Source organism: Neoarius graeffei, chromosome 3 (genome assembly GCF_027579695.1).
Source record: "Neoarius graeffei isolate fNeoGra1 chromosome 3, fNeoGra1.pri, whole genome shotgun sequence".
Lineage (NCBI taxonomy): Eukaryota > Metazoa > Chordata > Actinopteri > Siluriformes > Ariidae > Neoarius > Neoarius graeffei.
The window spans coordinates 92,915,646-92,937,387 of NC_083571.1; the positions used below are offsets into that span (position 1 = coordinate 92,915,646).

The window sequence follows — 21,742 nt, forward strand, 5'->3', positions numbered from 1 at the left end:
AACAAATGGCCAGTTAGTTCAATTTTTTTAAATGCAATCCATTCAGTGTGACCTTAAATAGCATGACAAAACCACTAATTAAATAACAATCAGCCCGCCACCAGAATAGCGAATTTTCTTACTTTGCTCTCGTTCATGGTTATCTTTGTTTAAACAACGTCTTCTACCACCTGGTGTAGGTCTCACAGGTTCTTCAGAGCCATCAAAAGTATTCACAACCACCATTTGCAAAAGTTATTTGTTCTCAATAAGCTACACAAACAAACAAAACTCCTCGCTCCAGGGCGCCGCCATGCGTGTAGAACGCTGAACGAACCCTGATTGGTCTAGAGGAAATGTCGCACCCAGCCAAAAACCAGGTGTAGCACCTATCACGTTTTGGAGAGAAAATACAATTTGCAGCACATATAAAGAAGGAAATATAGCCATTTGGCATGAAACATTAATGGAGCAGTGAATAGGCTCAGTACACAGCAGAATAGTGCGATGAACTCCTTTTTTTTTTTTTTTTTTTTTTTTTAATTTGGCGTTTATCACGTTTTGGAAAAGAGCTCTTCATATATATATGTATGTATGTATGTGTATGTATATGTACGTTATTTACCAGCTGGGAGGTCTGTATCGTGAAATACCGTGACCGAGGTCTTGAAAGTACTGAGCAAGGCCCTCTGAGCCGAGGTCAGTATTCAAGGCCGAGGTCACTATGTTTCACCATACGGACCGACCTTAAGCTGGTAAATAATATATTTATTTTTTTCTTGACCAAATTCTAACAGAAAATGAGAGCGCCCGAAAGGGAAACCCGAGCCGAAGAGAGACGCCATTTTGAATCCTCATTCACGGCTGTAATGCAAATTGCTTCCTCCTCGGTGTACAAGTGCACTTCCATGGCAGGAGAAAAACTACATTTTGCCGCCTATGTAGTCCCCTATTTATACAAAATTGAGTTATTCAGGATTCAGCCATGTTTTTGCCCGGCGTTTGCAAGTTAGAGGTTTTTAGCTTTCTCTTGAAATGTTTTCTTTTATTTCTTCTTCCTCAGGGTAGTAAAACTCGCTTTCGCTGTGAACACTGTCGTTATCGCTATCCATGGTGTAAAATTAATGCTATTATGCTGAGAAATGCTGGCAAAAATGTATAAGATTTTTGATAAAAATCTCAGAAATAAATCTTATAAAAAAGATAAATGTTGACAAAAATTGCTACTATGTTTGTTGTTGTTGTGAACGAGCGAGTCGCCAGAGGTCCGTAACTGGGGTCCGTACCGTAGGATACAGATCCGCTCACCAGCCAATCAGAGCGCAGGATTTGATGAAAACCACACCGCAAAAAAAAAATTGTATTATTCTTCATCAAAAAATTCCCGTGCAGGGATTGGCCAAGGATGGCTCACGGGACATAAAATGGTTCCGCCATTGATTAAGCAATGTATCTCATGATGTCAAAAAAATGGATATGGTGTGAGTCAGTCATGGTATATCCTGGATATACCATGAACTCATGTCACAGTTTCAAGCTATACAGCCGACTCGAGCATTTCTGTGTGTGTGTGGATCTACGTATCATGAACACGCCTAGCGAGGCAGGTGATAGCATGGTACATTGCACATGCGCAGGTCGAAGGTCGCTTTGATGTAAATAACAAACATGGCTGCCTCCAGTGAATGAGTTTATGCCGAGATTCAATCGTAAGACTTCAGTTTGGAATTTTTTGATGAGGGATATAAATCTAATATACAGTGCCTTGCAAAAGTATTCATACCCCTTGAACTTTTTCACATTTTTCCACCTTACAACCACGAACTTAAAAGTTTTTATTGAGATTTTATGTGATCGACCAACACAGAGTAGCACATAATTGTGAAGTGAAACAAAAATGATAAATGGTCTTCAAAATTTTAAACAAATAAAAATCTGAAAAATGTGGTGTGCATTAGTATTCAGCCCCCATGCGTCAATACTTTGTAGAGCCACCTTTTGCTGCAATTACAGCTGCAAGTCTTTTGTGGTATGTCTCTACCAGCTTTGCACATCAAGACACTGAAATTTTTGCCCATTCTTCTTTGCAAAATAGCTCAAGCTCAGCCAGATTGGATGGAGAGCGTCTGTGAACAGCAATTTTCAAGTCTTGCCACAGATGCTCAATGGGATTTAGGTCTGGACTTTGACTGGGCCATTCTAACATATGGATATTCTTTGATCTAAACCATTCCATTGTAGCTCTGGCTGTATGTTTAGGGTCATTGTCTTGCTGGAAGGTGAATCTCCTTCCCAGTCTCAAGTCTTTTGCACCCTCCAACAGGTTTTCTTCCAGGATTGCCCTGTATTTAGTTCCATCCATCTTTCCATCAACTCTGACCAGCTTCCCTGTCCCTGCTGAAGAAAAGCATCCCCATAGCATGATGCTGCCACCACCATGTTTCACAGTGGGGATGGTGTGTGCAGGGTGATGAGCAGTGTTAGTTTTCCGCCACACATAGCGCTTTGCATTTAGGCCAAAAAGTTCAACTTTGGTCTCATCTGACCAAAGCTCCTTCTTCCACATGTTTGCTGTGTCCCCTACATGGCTTCTGGCAAACTGCAAACGGGACTTCTTATGCCTGTCTTTCAACAATGGCTTTCTTCTTGCCACTCTTCCAAAAAGGCCAGATTTGTGGAGTGTACGACTTATAGTTGTCCTGTGCACAGATTCTCCCACCTGAGCTGTGGATTTCTGCAGCTCCTCCAGAGTGATCATGGGCCTCTTGGCTGCTTCTCTGACCAGTGCTCTCCTTGCTCGCTCTGTCAGTTTAGGTGGACGGCCATGTCTTGGTAGGTTTGCAGTTGTGCCGTACTTTTTCCATTTTTGAATGATGGATTGAACAGTGCTTCTTGAGATTTTCAGAGCTTGGGATATTTTTTTTATAACCTAACCCTGCTTTAAACTTCTCCAGAACTTTATCCCTGACCTGTCTGGTGAGTTCTTTGGTCTTCATGATGCTGTTTGTTCTTCAGTGTTCTCTAACAAACCACTGAGGCCTTCACAGAACAAGTGTATTTATGCTGAGAGTAAATTACACACAGTAGGACCCTATTAACTAATTAGATGACTTCTGAAGGCAATTGATTGCACTGGATTGTATTTAGAGGTATCAGAGTACAGGGGGCTGAATACTAAAGGCCAATTTATGCTGACAACCCAGTCCTCGCAGATGGCGTCTGCGAAGCCCCCCCCCCCCCCCCCCCCCCCCTCGCAGACGCTCTGCGCGCACCTCCCAAAAATTGTGACCACCGCAGAAGCCTCGCAGACAAGAGGGCTCTGATTGGTCCACTCTACACCCGCTGTACACGCACTTCCGCTTCCCTACTTTCCCGGTTTGGTTTGTTTTCACGACCGCCATTTTTAAAAACACGAGCAAAGATGGAGTAGCATGAAGAGCGGTTGATCGAGGAAGTGAGGAAGTATGTACATCTATACGACTCCAGTTCTAGTTATTATAAGTAACTGGAGGATAAACACTCCACTAACCACACCCACCAACTACTCCTAGCGATTTCGTGACTTTGCGCCCCCTTGCGTTGTGGCGGTGAATAACATCGCGCACGCCTATTACTCCCCGCTCAACAATAAATTACAACTGTCTGCGAAAAGCTATCTGCGAAAGCCTTGTCGCAAGAGCATGCAGAGGCCTTAAGGCACACCACATTTTTCAGATTTTTATTTGTTTAAAATTTTGAAGACCATTTATCATTTTCGTTTCACTTCACAATTATGTGCTACAATTATGTTGGTCTAGCACATAAAATCTCAATAAAAAACTTTTAAGTTCATGGTTGTAAGGTGGAAAAATGTGAAAAAGTTCAGGGGGTATGAATACTTTTGCAAGACACTGTACCACGCACTGAGAGGCTCCCGTAATTATGGGTTCTCTTCGGTGACTGGCATAGTACTGCGCCCCTCACAAAATAGTACTATGCCAGTCACTTCAAAGAATCCATAATTTCAACCGGAGCCTCTCAGCGCGTGGTATATTTGATTACTATATCCTATCGTTAAAGCTTTTGTTGTGAACATACATAGGAGACATAGTATATAGGAGAGTATTTCATAGAGAGATACTATAGACAGACAGAATTTCTGCATTCACAACATATTATAGAATCACTCCTAGTGTTCATTCTGTGGTGTTATAATAGGATAATATTCTAAAATGTTTGAAGACAGTATTTTAAGTAATTAAACATCAGTTGCTCTTTTTAGAGAAATTTGGTCGCACTAATGACCAGGTATAGTACCAGAAAGATGTATTACTGTTGGTGATAAACGCTGACTGTTTTAAAAAAAAAAAAAGCATGGACGGCGTGACTTCATGCTCCTCCGTTCTGTAGAAATAAAGGCAAAATATCTCCACCGTATTGTCAAGTTTGGAGCACGAGTCTGCGCAGTAGAGGCAAGAGTTGAAGTCAGGTACACCTACTCATCTGTTAGGTCCTCCCGCTTCTTCTCTCAATAACAAGGTCCAGCGCATCGCCAAATCTGTCAATCACTTCATTCCCAAGTGTATCCATGCTTTCTTATAGTATAGAGTGGCGGCTACAATTATCGACACCTTAACGATCTTTTGGCCATTGCAAAAGTAGAAAAGACTTTCGATATGTAAATTGTGCCTGAATAATTACTCAAACTTCCACTGGAAAAAAATGAGTTGATTCCCGATTACTTGGCGTATATCAGATCACGTGACACCATTCCACAGTTATTGACACCTTTGTCCACAGTTATCAATATCCAGATGATTATTTGTAAAAAAAATAATAATAATAATAAGCGGCATGGTGGTGTAGTGGTTAGCGCTGTCGCCTCACAGCAATTATCAATTAACATAGATATAAATATCTTATGCCAAATTATTATGGCGTGTCACAAAAAATAGAGAAAAAATCAGAGTCTCCAATTTACAACTCCGAATGCAGTTCATGCACGAGTCCAAGTCCGAGTCAAATCACGAGTCCTTAAAATTGGGGCATGAGTCGGACTCGAGTCCAAGTCCTGGACTCGAGTACTACAAGCCTGACTGTTAATGAGAGATTGTTCTTCATATCTTGCTTGGTATAATAAAGTTAAATTTAAAAAAAATAGGTCTCAGATAGGGCGGCACGGTGGTGTAGTGGTTAGCGCTGTCGCCTCACAGCAAGAAGGTCCTGGGTTCGAGCCCCGTGGCCAACGAGGGCCTTTCTGTGCGGAGTTTGCATGTTCTCCCCGTGTCCGCGTGGGTTTCCTCCGGGTGCTCCGGTTTCCCCCACAGTCCAAAGACATGCAGGTTAGGCTAACTGGTGACTCTAAATTGACCGTAGGTGTGAATGTGAGTGTGAATGGTTGTTTGTGTCTATGTGTCAGCCCTGTGATGACCTGGCGACTTGTCCAGGGTGTACCCCGCCTTTCGCCCGTAGTCAGCTGGGATAGGCTCCAGCTTGCCTGCGACTCTGTAGAACAGGATAAAGCGGCTAGAGATAATGAGATGAGATAATAATAATAATAATAATAATAATCGGTATGTGGTAAGTTAACAAAACATAGTTTTTATTTAAAATTTGTTTTACATAGACTTGTATTAATGTTTGTAAACAAATGAACTGATCATGTTGAACCTGTCAGAAAATCTTTTTGTTCCACGTTCTAAGTATTTTCGTAGATCACATTTTGTTAATCATTCGTCGTTCTTTGTATTAATTTCTAGTTTTGTAGTTTACCAATAAATATCAACAGGCAATTGACATTGTAACCTCATGAAAATCCAGGTCAAAGGTCGCATGTCATTCCTCGAACCAAAATATAAAATGTCGACTGATATTGTAATGTGTGGTCGATATTTACAACAAACTGCAGAAATCAGAAAATTCTGAATGGAATAGAAAAATCTGAATATTTCAAGCATGTGTTTTTTTTTTTTTTATATGGTAGGAATTTAATTCTGATCTAATTCTATTTATTGCAACAGGATTCCAAATTCTCTATAAACATTCCATTTTGTTATAAATCACAGCACTTTTAAGAAATGTTTTTTCAAGTAGTTCATCTACTTCAACGTTACACAAAGATCGGTCCGTAACAGTTATAAATGTCACTTAATTCCACAGCGTGTCGATAACGGTGGACACCGGTGAAAGTGATCACTATTATTTATCGACACCTCACATGACTTCTCAAATGCGCGTTTAGATACAAAATGGCGACTGTCAAACGAAAGAGTAAGAAACAAAGTAGGTTTCGACAAGGAGGTCATGAAATATCGGTGAATTTGATCAGTAAAAACATGTCCATGATCTTTCCACCATGCTTACCTGCGATGATAACGTCCGGGTTTTCCTCAAATTGCTGATCGTGCTGAAAAAATTCCATCTCGGGTAACGAGCTGCGTCATCAGACGACAAGATCAAAGGGTGAGGGCGGGTCTTCCGGTTGATTAATTAACCAATAATAACTGTTGTAACTGAAACTCACCTTTTGTAAAATTGTTTTTTATTGGTAAATCTGAAAAGATGTCGATAATCATGGACTGTCGATAATTGTAGCCGCCGCTCTAGTAGAAAAACGTTTTAAAACTAATTTCTGGGGGAAAATAAAAATGTGCAGATATCAGCATTGGGAAAACTAACTGTTCAAATGAGACCCTGTAGATGGAAAGACGGTTTAGAGAGAAAAGTGACATGGAAAATAGGGCTATTTTGTCACTGGAACACCTGGGGATGGGCATGGCTACACATTATACTGCAGCTCACCAGCAGGGGCGCTATAGACCTGGGTTTGCTTCATGTTTTATGCCTCTGCCACCGTAAGGTGCAGGAGACATTATGTTTTCGGGTTGTCCGTCCGTGCGTCCGTCCCGAAACCTTGTGAACGCGATATCTCAAAGGCTAATGAAAGGAATTTCACCAAACTTTCACCATTTGTGCATTTGGGGACAAAGATAAACTGATTAGATTTGGGGATCAAAAGGTCTAAGGTCAAGGTCACTGTGAGGTCAAATGTCTGTCCGAAAACCTTGTGAACACTATCTCCAAGGCAGATGAAAGGAATTTCACCAAGTCAAGATTACTGTGAGGTCAAATGTCCATCCCCAAATCACAACTTAATAAGGCGTGTAGTCTACCGGGCGGAGGCATCCCCATCGACGCCGTTGGCGTCGAGTTTTATCTAGTTTAGAGATGACATTACATTATATTACATTACATTAATGGCATTTAGAAGACGCTCTTCTCCAGAGCGGTGTACAGCGTACCCAGAGCAGTTGGGGGTTAAATGCCTTGCTCAAGGGCACTTCAGCCATTCCTGCTGGTTCAAGGAATCAACCCGGTGACCTTTTGTTCCCAAAGCTGCTTCATTAACCATTAGGCCATGGCTTCCTCCATGTGTGGATGTGACACAGCCGATGTTTTTACAGTCGTTGGTGATAAAGCATGACTGAAAGGGTTCCCCCAGCTGGAACGGTCAACTTCTCGAGACCAATGCCCTCGTGCCACCTGCGGAATTCTGGGGCGAAAAAACACCGCGAAAAACAGACCAGAAAACCAGAGATTGGCTTCACCACTGTTTATTCACAGTTTTCTCGCCAAAGATGAAAGATTTCACACAATCTTTTATAATATCCAAATGAATGTGTGTGTGTGTGTTCAGGTGTGACCTCGGAGAGGGGTAGGTGTAGGATGTGTGTGTGTGTGTTGTGTGTGTGCGTATGTGAGTGTGTGGATATCTTGTGCCAAGTCAGCAAATCACATCTCAATTCCAATTCCTTAATTCCATTAATATGTATGTGTGTAAGTGAAAATATATCTTGTATACATTTCAGATGTTCTAACAGATATCAACATTTACCTTATGTTCTGATAGAATGTTCCAAAACACGTCTCGAGCAATGTGTCTAGCTTAGACAGAAGGTCACAGAGTAACTTACAAGTTACACAGAATTCAATGCCTTCTAACTGAAATAATAAAATAGAACAGAACAATATTAAGAATAAGTATTAAGAATTACTGCCTTCTTGGTCAAGAATAAATATTTACAATTATTTATCCTTACAAGGAGTTTGCATGTTCTCCCCGTGTCCGCGTGGGTTTCCTCCGGGTGCTCCGGTTTCCCCCACAGTCCAAAGACATGCAGGTTAGGTTAACTGGTGACTCTAAATTGACCGTAGGTGTGAGTGTGAATGGTTGTCTGTGTCTATGTGTCAGCCCTGTGATGACCTGGCGACTTGTCCAGGGTGTACCCCGCCTTTCGCCCGTAGTCAGCTGGGATAGGCTCCAGCTTGCCTGCGACCCTGTAGAACAGGATAAAGCGGCTAGAGGAGATGAGATGAGATTTATCCTTACAAAGGAATAAAACCTTACAATATGTGTGTGTGAATGAAACCTTCAATCATAAGCAAAATAATATTCATATCAGCGATTTCAGCAATTTCAGCATTTATGCACGTCAAAGCGTGTGAGATATTTTCGCAACAATTTTAAACAAGACACCATGTTTATGTCTAGCAAAGAGGAAGGTCAGGTTAGTCTAAAATAATAAAGAATCTTAAAAGCTCTAAAATATTAAAGTCATAAAGTCTAACAATTAGGGCTGTAACGATATGCGTATCGAAATCGCGATACGCAGAGCCACGATCCGTATCGCGATACAAGAAGGCAGAATCGCGGTACACCCTTTCAAACTTCTCCTCAGCCCAAAAACAGAGGCGCTTCCAAACTTCAATTTATGAATACTTTACTTTTTATTTAAATTACATTTTAAACTTACTTAAATGACTTTTATTTTTTTTATATCCATCAGTAAGTCGTTTTTTCACCGACCTGCGACAATCTTCTGTGAGTCACACAACGCCCACACTTGCCACTGGCAGAGCATTCATTTCTTTTAAGCGGTCGCCATTCTGGTTGCGACGCGGGGAGCGAATCTGTAAACAAGCAGCTCATTGGCTGGCTAGGTGTGCCACAAGCCAATCACAATCACTTGACCGGAAAGGCATGCAGTGTTGCCAGATTGGGCGGGTTTAGATGCTTTTTGGCTGGTTTTGAACATATTTTGGGGTGGAAAACGTTAGCAACATCTGGCAACACTGAAGGCATGTCTGCTTGGGCGGAAGCCTTCTGCAGCAGTTACATTTTGACACGCGAGCAATGTTTCACCATAAAAATTCCGTAATTTCCATCTGTTTTCCGCGATCACAGAAAATCATTGGCCCTATGAGAGTGAGACAGTGAGAGAGCCACCCCCCCCAAAAAAAATCTTAACGGATTTACACGATTTGGAAAAATGACTTTTTCAGAACCGAAAAAAACAGAGCTTCCGGCTCAACAGTATTATTTTGAGAAATAAAACAATCTTTGGATATACATTTGTTCATTTTTGCATACATATTACTCATTCTCTGCAGTGGTCTGAATTATTTGTTATTAAATAGTTAATGTAAGTAAGTAAATGTTAATAAGTCAAATTTACTACTTTAAAAATACATTTTAAAAAAAATCGTGGGCGTATCGAATCGTGGGTCAAAAATCGCGATACGAATCGAATCGTGAGTTGGGTGTATCGTTACAGCCCTACTAACAATCCTAAATCACGTGTAGCTATAAAACTAACTTAAATCATGGCTTTAAATCTAACAATGACCCTTAGGGAGTTCACGAATGTAAACAGTAAACGTTAAATGGGAGGGGCCTTGATCTGAGGATCTTCAGTGAGTGCTGACTTGGTAATGCATTTGCTAACGCAGTCTCTGTCGAAACTGCAGTCATTGCACCTTTTGCATGTGTAATAACGGCTCTGTGTATATGTATAATGTATTTGGTGTGGCAGGGTGAAGTTGGAGCTCTGTCAGAAGACCGTGTCCCTGTGGTCATGGATGAACAGGCCTCAGGAGCTGGAGCGCTTCCTTAACCCTCTCTATGAGGCCAACAGTCTTGTGATCTGGCCATCTGTAGCTCCGCAGAGTCTGCTGCTGTGGGAGGGTGAGAAGTGTTTAATCTCACTATAATCTTCTGACACTCTTGCATCTTAATTCTCTGTTTTTTTTCCTTCTGGTTTTTTTTTCTTTCATCTCTTTCTTCTTATTTCTGTTTGGTTTGCTTTCTTGCTCTTTCTATACACTCACCTGGATCTATTTGACTTCTCTAAGGCACTGATATCTTTAACGAGGAACTGAAGTCATTTTTAAACTTGCTTTATTTCTTAATTCACGTGTTATTCAATTACGTTTTCGGTTTTATTAACCTTATAGCGTGACTCGTATTGGCATATTATATTACACTTATCGTCCTTTTCAGTTTTTAGCCGTGTTGAATGTAGTTCGTTTGGTCCACGGCAGGCGTCGCTTATCCGCGCGATCGTCACGAGACTTCAATCGTGAAGTGTCAGCACCGCCATTTTGAAAACTGTTTACACAGCAGCCAGATCGCCGTCTCATCTCATTATCTCTAGCCGCTTTATCCTTCTACAGGGTCGCAGGCAAGCTGGAGCCTATCCCAGCTGACTACGGGCGAAAGGCGGGGTACACCCTGGACAAGTCGCCAGGTCATCACAGGGCTGACACATAGACACAGACAACCATTCACACTCACATTCACACCTACGGTCAATTTAGAGTCACCAGTTAACCTAACCTGCATGTCTTTGGACTGTGGGGGAAACCGGAGCACCCGGAGGAAACCCACGCGGACACGGGGAGAACATGCAAACTCCACACAGAAAGGCCCTCGCCGGCCCCGGGGCTCGAACCCAGGACCTTCTTGCTGTGAGGCGACAGCGCTAACCACTACACCACCGTGCCACCCCAGATCGCCATATCATTCCAATTTAGATTAATTTCGAGATATGCCAGCTTCATCAGTGATGGAGATTATTCCATACGACTTCGAACCAATGTGGAGTAGAGAAGAGTTGGAAAGACGACTGGTCGGTCGTGCTGGTATTTACGTCATTACTGTCGCACAATTAAAACGTGTCAGATCAGGCGGCTGGTGGGGTTTCAAAATAATAAATACATGCTTGTATTTTTGTGATAAACACATACTGAGCGCATTTCCCACATAATCCTCACTAAGGTTTCGGGCAGCACTACAAAATGGCGTCCTCACTATATAGTGCCCTATATAGTGAGTAGGGAGCGATTTCGGACACAGGGAAAACTTCTGGCTTGATTATGTCAGCATTTGAAAGAGGGCGCGCGCGTCTTTTGACAACGCTGGCAGATGTTGGTCACTTTGATTTCCGCTGTACGTTTTACTTCCGTCCTACGATGTCTCGCACAGGTCTCAGCGAATCTCGTTTACGGCCATTGCTTTGACATATGGACTGATATATTCCATAGCATATTTCAAACACTCATAACTTGCTATAGCAGTGACAAAATAGCTGTCAGAATGCATTCCTATATTTAATAAAATGAGAGAAATAAAAAAATTAGCCTTCAGTTCTCCTTTAACTAACTATTCTTCTCACCCGTACTTCCTCCGTGCTAAAGCTGGTAGTTTGGCATCTGTTTTTATGACATCACTGCAGTAGAGTACCTGTTTTTAGTACTGAAACCTTCATGAAAGTTGTATGTATAGGGTGTTTCACAGTTAGGGTACATGTTTGTGTCACTCACATCAAAAAATCAAGTTAAATTTTTTGCCACAGTTTGTGAACTAGGGTGGCACGGTGGTGTAGTGGTTAGCGCTGTCGCCTCACAGCAAGAAGGTCCGGGTTCGAGCCCCGTGGCCGGCGAGGGCCTTTCTGTGTGGAGTTTGCATGTTCTCCCCGTGTCCGCGTGGGTTTCCTCCGGGTGCTCTGGTTTCCCCCACAGTCCAAAGACATGCAGGTTAGGTTAACTGGTGACTCTAAATTGACCGTAGGTGTGAATGTGAGTGTGAATGGTTGTCTGTGTCTATGTGTCAGCCCTGTGATGACCTGGCGACTTGTCCAGGGTGTACCCCGCCTTTCGCCCGTAGTCAGCTGGGATAGGCTCCAGCTTGCCTGCAACCCTGTAGAACAGGATAAAGCGGCTAGAGATAATGAGATGAGATGAGTTTGTGAACTAATTGAGGCCCTTGATGGAAATGTATTTTCTGCTGAATTCTGTTGGTGGCAAGAATTTGTAGCTAGAATACAAACAGCACTGCGTTGTTACCTGGCTAATGGTGAAAGCATCATTCTTTTTCCAGAGAGGACAATTTTTGACAGACAAACATGTTTTTGTTGGTAACCATTGCTCATTTTAAGAAGCTAAGTGTAGACCCTTATGTGCCAATACTTACGGTATCTTGCAAAAGTGTTTGTCCTGTTTTGTCGCATTGCAAGCTGGAGTTAAAATGGATTTTTGGAGGGTGAGCACTGTTTGATTTACACAACATGCCTACAACTTTAAAGGTGTAAAGTATTGTTTTATTTTGACACAAACAATAATTAAAATGAAACAACAGAAATCTGCAGTGTGCATAAGTATTCACCCCCTTTCGTATGAAACCCCTAAATAAGAGCTGGTCCAACCAATTCACTTCATCAGTCACATAATTAGTTGATTAAGATCCACCTGTGTGCAATCAAAGTGTCACATGATCTGTCACATGATGTCTGTATAAATCAACCTGTTCTGGAAGGACCCTGACTCTGCAACACTACTAAGCAAGCAACATGAAAACCAAGGAGCCTCCAAACAGGTCAGAGACAAAGTTGTGGAGAAGTATAGATCAGGGTTGGGTTATAAAAAATATCCCAAACTTTGAATATCCCAGTGAGCACCATTAAATCCATTATAGCAAAATGGAAAAAATATGACACCACTACAAACCTGACAAGAGAAGGCTGCTCACCAAAACTCGCAGACCGGGCAAGGAGGGCATTAATCAGAGATGCAACAAAGACACCAAAGATAACACTGAAGGAGCTGCAAAGATCCACAGCGGAGATGGGAGTATCTGTCCATAGGACCACTTTAAGCCGTACACTCCACAGAGTGGGGCTTTATGGAAGAGTGGTCAGGAAAAAAAATTGCTTCAAGAAAATAATAAGAAAACATGTTTGGAGTTTGCCAGCAGCTTGTGGCAGACTCCCCAAATACTTGGAAGAAGATTCTCTGGTCAGATGAGACTAAAATTGAACATTTTCTTCATCATGGGAAACGTCATGTGTGGCGCAAACCCAACACCCTGAGAACACCATTCCTACAGTGAAGCATGGTGGTGGCAGCATCATGCTGTGGGGATATTTTTCATCTGCAGGGACAGGAAAGCTGGTCAGGACTGAAGATGGATGGCACTAAAACCTGTTTGAGTCAGCCAGAGGTTTGAAACTGGGACAAAGGTTCACATTCCAGCAGGACAATGACCCTAAACGTACTGCTAAAGCTACACTGGAGTGGTTTAAAGGGAAACATTTAAACGTCTTGGAATGGCCTAGTCAAAGCCCAGACATCAATCCAGTTGAGAATCTGTGGCATAACTTGAAGATTGCTGCACACCAATGCACCCCATCTAACTTGAAGGACTTGGAGCAGTTTTGCCTTGAGGAATGGGCAAACATCCCAGTGGCTACATGTGCTAAGCTACTAGAGACATACCCCAAGAGACTTGCAACTGTAATTGCAGCAGAATGTGGCTCTACAAAATATTGCCTTTGGGGGGTGAATATCTGTGCACACTCCAGATTTCTGTTTTTTCATCTTAATTGTTTTGTGTCACAGTTTAAAAAAAAAAAAAGTTTTCACCTTTAAAGGACCCATGGCATGGTGGTTTGTTGATGCTTTAAACGGGCTCGTGGAGGCTTCCGGATGTTATATCCGCAGCCTTTCTCGAAATGAACCCTCGGCACGTAAATATAGCCTCCTGGGAGAAAGCCCCATTTCAGCGCTTTTCCCAGTGCGTCGTTTTGCTAATGAGAAGCAGGCGGCGGGGAAGGGTAGAGGGTGGGGGCGGGCCATGGGGGGAGGGGGAGGGGCTTGACCAAGCTACACGCACACATACTCGCTGCTATCAGCGCATGTAGCCACGCTGCTAAGACAAAACCCCGTTCTCCCTCGGACTCCTTTCGTAAACTCAACGTGACACAGAGAACAGAGAGTGAGAGTGTTCGGAGTGGTAGTTTACGAACGTATAATACCCTAGGCTTGAACACGCACTCCATAACCAAAAAGGATAGAAGCAGCAACTACAGCAACATAGCGCTTATCCAACAGAAGACATAAGCTCATAAGTTACAGTCAATTTTCAGACTAAACTCAGTTTAACAGAGCATGCTGCATGCTCTTTAGTTTTGTAGCGCAGATTACCTGGCTAACTGCAGGAAGCGGTTAGCTGCACAGCTAATGTAGCCATTGCTAGGCTAACGCACCGATTTTAAAACACGGCAAAACGACCAGTTATACACTTACTTGTTCGGTGTTTGTGGCTGATGCGGCAGGGATGCTTGGTACGGACCCAGGCTTCAGTGACAGTTAATGTGCAAAACCTGCCCTGTACCGTCCCAAGTTGTGGAAACATTCCTCAGGAAAATGCTTCCGACAAACATACACCGTCTTAGGTAGACTCGACGGCGTATTATTGAAGTAAATAAAATTAAGCCACTGCGTCTTCAGGGGCTCTCCCGTCGGCAGTAAAAACAGACTCCTTTCTGTGTTGTCACATCCATGTACAGCGCAATTTCCATGTTTCGCTTGCTTAGGTGATGCCATGTTGTTGTGTCCTCTATGGTCTCCTCACTACAACTGGGCGGGGCAATCCATACAGTGGGTGGGAATCCAGGGGGGGGGCGTGGGGATCATCTCCCTTGCTGACATAGTAAAGGGAAGAGCTTATCAACGCGCCGTTTTGACGCGCCATTCTCAAATGTTGGGCATAGTTTGGTTTACACATTATGAAATTTCTAGCCACTGGGGTGACTTAAGAAGGTCAGAGGAACTCATTTTCACGTTAAAAAACCTCAGAAAGTGAAAATTTCATGCCATGGGACCTTTAAAGTGGTAGGCATGTTGTGTAAATCAAATTGTGCTAAACCCCCCCCCCCCCCCCCCCCCCAAAAAAAAATCCATTTTAATTCCAGCTTGTAATGCGACAAAACAGGACAAACACCAAGGCGGATAAATACTTTTGTAAGACACTGTATATGGACCTGGACTTTCAGAATCATAAAGCTACTTGTCTAAGAACTGCTTTGCTTTGTTCTATCTAGCTATCTAACTTACTTACTTACACACCCACCTACCTACCTACCCACACACACACAACTTTAATAAGGTCCACATTACTAGAGAGGACATTTTTTGACAGACGAGTTACCTTATTGAAAGGTTTCTTCACCTCTGGCCCTCACCATCTCGAGATCAGTCCCCCCGTGTCACCCAGACGTCTGGGGTTGAGTCGCGAAAGAAAGACAGGAACCCCATGAGTTTGCAATCTTTATTCACAAGTCCCCCTCTTTGATACTATTTATACAGGGACTGATCTCGAGATGGTGAGGGCCAGAGGTGAAGAAACCTTTCACTTATTAAATATACCCTTGTTACCCTATCAATACCCATTTGTGATCAACTTTGTTTGCAATAATTCTTCAAGTATTAAATGAGGCTCCAACTAAACTATTCAGGGGTTGTAAGGTAGCTTAATATTAGGATTGGAAACCTCTTTACACTTGACCAAATAAGGCTGAAACAAAAAATGGTCAAAAACGGGGTTAGTTAGTAGTATGTCAGGCTGGCATGTGCATAAATTCAAACGAATGGCCAATTTGCAGGTGGGATGGTATTAGTTCTTCATGCAGAGCAAATCCTCACATCACAAGTACTTGCTGTACTTCAGTAATACTAGATCCCGTTCCATACAATCCACGTTGGTACCCTGACTGTGAAACAGCCTGTAAATGATGTACAGTAGTGTTGTTGTTTTTTTTATAACCATTAGAGGGCAGCAGTGTATTTATAATGTCTGAGATTTCTTTAATGCAATTTAAAGGAGAACTGAAGTCATTTTTAAACTTACTTTATTTCTTAACGTGTTATTCAATTCAATTTTCAGTTTTAGTAACTGATTGCAATTAAATGCAATCGGCCTCTTCGGTTTTTAGCCATGTTGAATTTAGTTCGTTTGGTCCACGGTAGGCGTCACTTATCCGCGCGATCTTCACAAGGCTTAGTCGGGTCAGCCAAGATCAGGGTCCGGTTTCACTAAAGTAGTTTAGACTGGTCTATGGGTTAAGATTGGTCTTAAGTTTCTTTATAGACCAGTCTAATGCAAGTAAGACAGTTTCACAAAAGTTAAGACTAATTTTTTAAGTCTAATTTTAGGCTTAAAAAGTAAGACACCCTCCCCCCAGTCTAATATGGGTCTAAGGGCTATAAAATTTAATTTAAAAAAAAAAACAGTCAAGCCATAAGTGCCATCAATGTCAATAACTACAAGAAAGCTTGAAATGTTAAGGCAGTGAAGTACATTGCAAGTATGTAATACACAAATTTAGGCTATTATAATCTAACTATAAAGTATTCAATAAAGAACAAACAGTGTAATGCCAGCTTATTCATTTTATTACTTATAAATATATATAAATAATATAAATGTCAATTAATTTATGCATATAATTACATCACCACTCATCACTTATCTCTCTCTCTCTGTCTCATACACTCACACACACACACACACACATATATATATATATATATATATATATATATATATATATATATATATATATATATATATTACTACATCACTCCTCCATCTGCGTGAGTCTCTTCAATTTAAGTTGCAGTCTTTCCTTTTGGTAGGCTCTTCGTGTAGTGTCACATCCGCGCAGGTACTGGGTGATGACAACTCCGAGGGTGAAGGAGCCTCAGCTTCAACGTTGCTAGGGGAGTTGCTTCTGGGTCTGGCGAAGCCGGTTACTCCGCTCTCCTTTCCTCCTTTCACTCCCCAGAATAAGGGCGACTCGTCGCCATAAATGTTGATGACCATTTCGGTGGTTACTTTTAGTTTCCGTTTCTGCATGGCAGCAACATCTCTTCTCGCAGATGGATTAACACTATTCACAGACGACGTTATTTTTTCCCACACTTCATGTTTTTTCTTATTGCTACGTTCTTCGCTGAATTTTCCTAATAAAACGTCTTTGTAGGAATTAAATTCCTCTAATATAGCCAGATTTTCCGAGTGGCTAAACGGCACTGAACGACCACTGTCTGCCATTTTTTTTTGTTTTGAAAAGAGTCTTAAAATGCCCACAATCCTTTGCAGCATAGTACGACTTAAGATAGTCGGAGTCTTAACTGCTTTGTGCAACAGTATTTGTTAGACGTCTATGCTAAGCCCGACTATACCCGCTGTCTAAGTTAAAGTCATAGTCTAACTTGGTGAAACCGGCTGCTGATGGACCTTATAGGTTCCAAAATAACAAAAAACCCAAGGTTACCCAAAATGGTCAAAACTGTGATGATATGGGCTTGAACATATTGGGGTCCCATACCTAAAATTTCATGTAGCATTCTCTTTCCGTTTTGAAAATATACCTCATTTTATACATGCCCCATTCTGCTAGGTTGTTGACGTTACGGACACTACATTAAAAGATATAACGGGATAGATCCACTTAAAACACCTCAAAAGCAAATGTTGATGGGGCAACGAACTGTTATGCCATAAAGTGCCCTGTTGAATGTTACAATTGAGTATAGTTACATATATTTGCTGGGTCTTCTAGTTATGTGACACGTTATCAGGGACCCCGATATTAGACAGAGAAACACAAAATTTCACAACACTTTATTAAAGCTCCAATTATTGGGCTCACAAAACATTTTATGCATAGTATCGGCTTATTATACTAGTTCCTTAATTAATTGACAGTTGGTTGTCCTTTCCATCAAAGATTACATAGCTTATATACTTGAACAATGTTACACATAACGTTACGGACACTACACCCGTTACGGACACTACATATTGCAAATATATCTATTAATATAACAACTAAAGACGTATGAATATGTAACTAGAGCCCTACATGAGGCCAACAGGACCAATGCATGTCATAATCACCAAAAATGGTAAAAAAATTCTGCAGCATTCTGTTACAGCAAGACCGCTACGGACACTACAGAAAACAACGGAAATGACGCGCAAAATCTTTGGCATGTGAATTTTGCAAACATATGCCCCCAGCAACAAGGTTTTTGTATCAAATCATATCACATACTACATAAAATGTCTGTATTTAATTTAAAGTGTTTATTAAAATGCATTAAATAAGATTTCTCAGGCCATTTTCAACTTTGCAGTGACAAAGAAAACAAATTAGGTTCAGCACCCCCCATTGACAAAACTATTGTGAAAGATTTCATTTTTATCGGAATTCCGTGATTCAGCTGTCAATTTGTTCCTCAGAAATCTGCTGATTTACTAAAACAGTTAGTGTTTGACAAATTATTGGCAAGTTTAAGCAGCAATGATGCATTCTGGGGTATTAAATCAAATGAACATGCGTTACATGGTGAAAATGTGCAATATGAAGAGTTTGTCTGATAAAAAAAAAACTGAAACGGATTCAGTGGTGGTAAATTATGATCTGGCTTTGAAACGTCATACATTGGCAATGATAGTCTACCATTACAACATATGAAATAGTTTAATAAACATAAATAGAAGGCTGTTACATAGTGTTACATGATCTCAAACAAGTAGGTACATCTGATTGTGGCTGACCCGTGTGCAAGACTTCGAAACATGAAGTGTCAGCCAGACCACAACTACATGCAAAACACGTACTCGGCATCTTGTGTCACATTTATTCCACCAAATGAACTGTTTTCCAAACGAAATATTGCACAAAAACAAGTTTAAATGATGATCACTGCCTACTTTTTACAAACTTTCCTGATTGCTATCAAAACCAGGATGTCTCGCAGCGAATCTCATTTACAGCCATTGCTTTGACATATGGACTGATGTATATCGCATAGCATATTTCAAACACTCATAACTTGCTATAGCCGTGACAAAATAGCTATCAAAATTGCATTCCTATATTTAATAAAATGAGAGAACTAGAATTTTGGTAATAAAAATTTGCCTTCAGTTCTCCTTTAATAGCTAACAGAAAAGCTTGTGTTCTAGAGCAAGAAGCAGCCACACCAGTGGAAAAAACAAAACCTAAAACACAACACACACGCTGTATTATTTTAATTACTGCCATGCAGAAAATGCATCACACTGATAAGCAAAACCTTCATTGCATCACTTTTTTGCTTTGCTTGATCTCAGTAATGAAGAACAAATCAGCAGGGAAGTGCTTTTTTTTTTTTGGTCAGTGATTAAATGCTGCTCCTGTATATTTTAATGTGCAGTTCCATTTAAGAAAAATCAACCACACTTGAAGATAATGCATAAAACAACAAACCTAGAATTAAACCTGTATTACTTTTCATTAGTTTCATGTGGAAAACGTTTCACACTGAAAAGCAAAACTTCACTCTATTTCATGTGGGGGTTTTTTTCCTCATGTGAGGTTGCTTTAAGGCAGGGGTGTCAAACTCAAATACACAGTGGGCCAAAATTTAAAACTTGAACAAAGTCGCGGGCCAACATTGAACAAATGAACCTTTTAAAGGGATAGTTTGGGATTTTTGACATGAATCTGTATGGCATCCCCATCAATAGTGTCGTGCAAACACACTGACTTACCCCTGACAGCATCCTGTGAGTCCAGTTTTGGTCCAGACAAAAGTAGTCCGGCAAGTTTGTTGGGGTCACGAAAGTAAAACGTTTTTCGTCTCAAAACAGTACGTGTTCAAAAGAGTGATATATTTGCATCACAAAACCGTTGCCAAATAAAAAGTCAGACCTCGAAATCGCTTGGCACTATTTTCTCTCCCTCGGTATCACTGCGCGCTGCCGACTTCATCCAGCTGCGGCTCCAGCTTCAAGGATAAGCTGGAGCCGCATAAGTAGGAGTCCCGGCGGGTGGTTTGTATTCGATTCGTTTATATCCCGACCTTGTCAGCTGTCAGATTTATGTTCATGGACCCGGTAAGCTGGTAAATAATATTTATTTATTTTTTTCTTTACCAAATTCTAACAGAAAACGAGAGCGCCCGAAAGGGAAAACCGAGCCGAGCCGCCTCACGGCTGTAATGCAAATTGCTTTCCTCCTCAGTATACAAGTGCGTTTCCATGGCAGGGAAAAAGAAACTACCACTGCTGCCTATGTAGTGCCCTATTTATACAAATAGGAGTCATTCAGGATTCAGCCATGACACGGAGCAAAAACATGGCTGAATCCTGAATGACTCCTATTTGTATAAATAGGGCACTACATAGGCAGCAGTGGTAGTTTCTTTTTCCCTGCCATGGAAGCGCACTTGTATACTGAGGAGGAAAGCAATTTGCATTACAGCCGTGAGGCGGCTCGGCTCGGTTTTCCCTTTCGGGCGCTCTCGTTTTCTGTTAGAATTTGGTAAAGAAAAAAATAAATAAATATTATTTACCAGCTTACCGGGTCCATGAACATAAATCTGACAGCTGACAAGGTCGGGATATAAACGAATCGAATACAAACCACCCGCCGGGACTCCTACTTATGCGGCTCCAGCTTATCCTTGAAGCTGGAGCCGCAGCTGGATGAAGCCGGCAGCGCGCAGTGATACCGAGGGAGAGAAAATAGTGCCAAGCGATTTCGAGGTCTGACTTTTTATTTGGCAACGGTTTTGTGATGCAAATATATCACTCTTTTGAACACGTACTGTTTTGAGACGAAAAACGTTTTACTTTCGTGACCCCAACAAACTTGCCGGACTACTTTCGTCTGGACCAAAACTGGACAAGAACTGGACTCACAGGATGCTGTCAGGGGTAAGTCAGTGTGTTTGCACGACACTATTGATGGGGATGCCATACAGATTCATGTCAAAAATCCCGAACTATCCCTTTAATATGGACCCAAACAAGTTTTGCTTTAACATTGAATATGGAACAAGCAACGCTTATTACTATACAATATATAACAATAGTGCAGACATGCTAAATCGAATTTCAAATAAAAAAAACCACATCAATGGCATTAATTTATTAAATGAAATTTAAATAAAAATCGTATGCCTTTTTTCTATGTGCAGCCTTCTGATTTAAATATCAAAATAAACGTTTTCCACAGGCTAATAATTTTAAAAATAAAACAACAATCAACCATTCAAGCCCATGCCTTGGAGTAGCAAGAAAAAGTGCATAAAGAAAAGGTTAATTATTGCTCAGTTTGCTACACACTGATCTAATCTGATGTGCCCAAGCCAGATACCTGGCATCTCTTCTTGGATGCTAGTTCATCAATGTCTGGGCTCAGGCTCTGAGCTGAGGAAATCCTCAGTATCGAGCGAAGGTGTTCATCAGTCAGACGTCTCCTGTGAGATGTTTTGGTCATCTTCATTGAGCAGAAAAGTTGCTCACGTAGATAAGTGCTGCCGAACATGGAGAGCATCTGAGCAGCTTGGGTGCGGAGCTGAGGCATTGTGTCAGGGATGAACTGTGGAAACTGTGCGGCGCCCACAGCATCATACTTTGACTTCAGCGTGTCATTACACTGGAGTTCAATCAGCTCCATTTGGAGGTTGGTTGGTACGTTTTCCACATCAACTGCGAAGGGATTACTGAGCAGTGCAAACCTACATTTCTGGACATCAAAGTCGGCAAATCGCCGGCTAAACTCAGCGCCAAGTACTCCTTAGTTATAGCCACGTTGACTCCACAAACAAG

The 21,742-nt window shown here is 41.5% G+C and overlaps 1 protein-coding gene across 1 annotated transcript in view; it reads left to right on the forward strand.

The window, feature by feature from the left end:
• mtmr9 (myotubularin related protein 9) overlaps window positions 1–21,742 on the forward strand; it is a 70,224-nt gene that overhangs the window by 35,398 nt on the left and 13,084 nt on the right. The window contains exon 10 of the mRNA XM_060917650.1: window positions 9,831–9,982. Within this exon, the coding sequence (XP_060773633.1) occupies window positions 9,831–9,982 (152 nt within the window). The remainder of the gene's footprint in view (window positions 1–9,830; window positions 9,983–21,742) is intronic.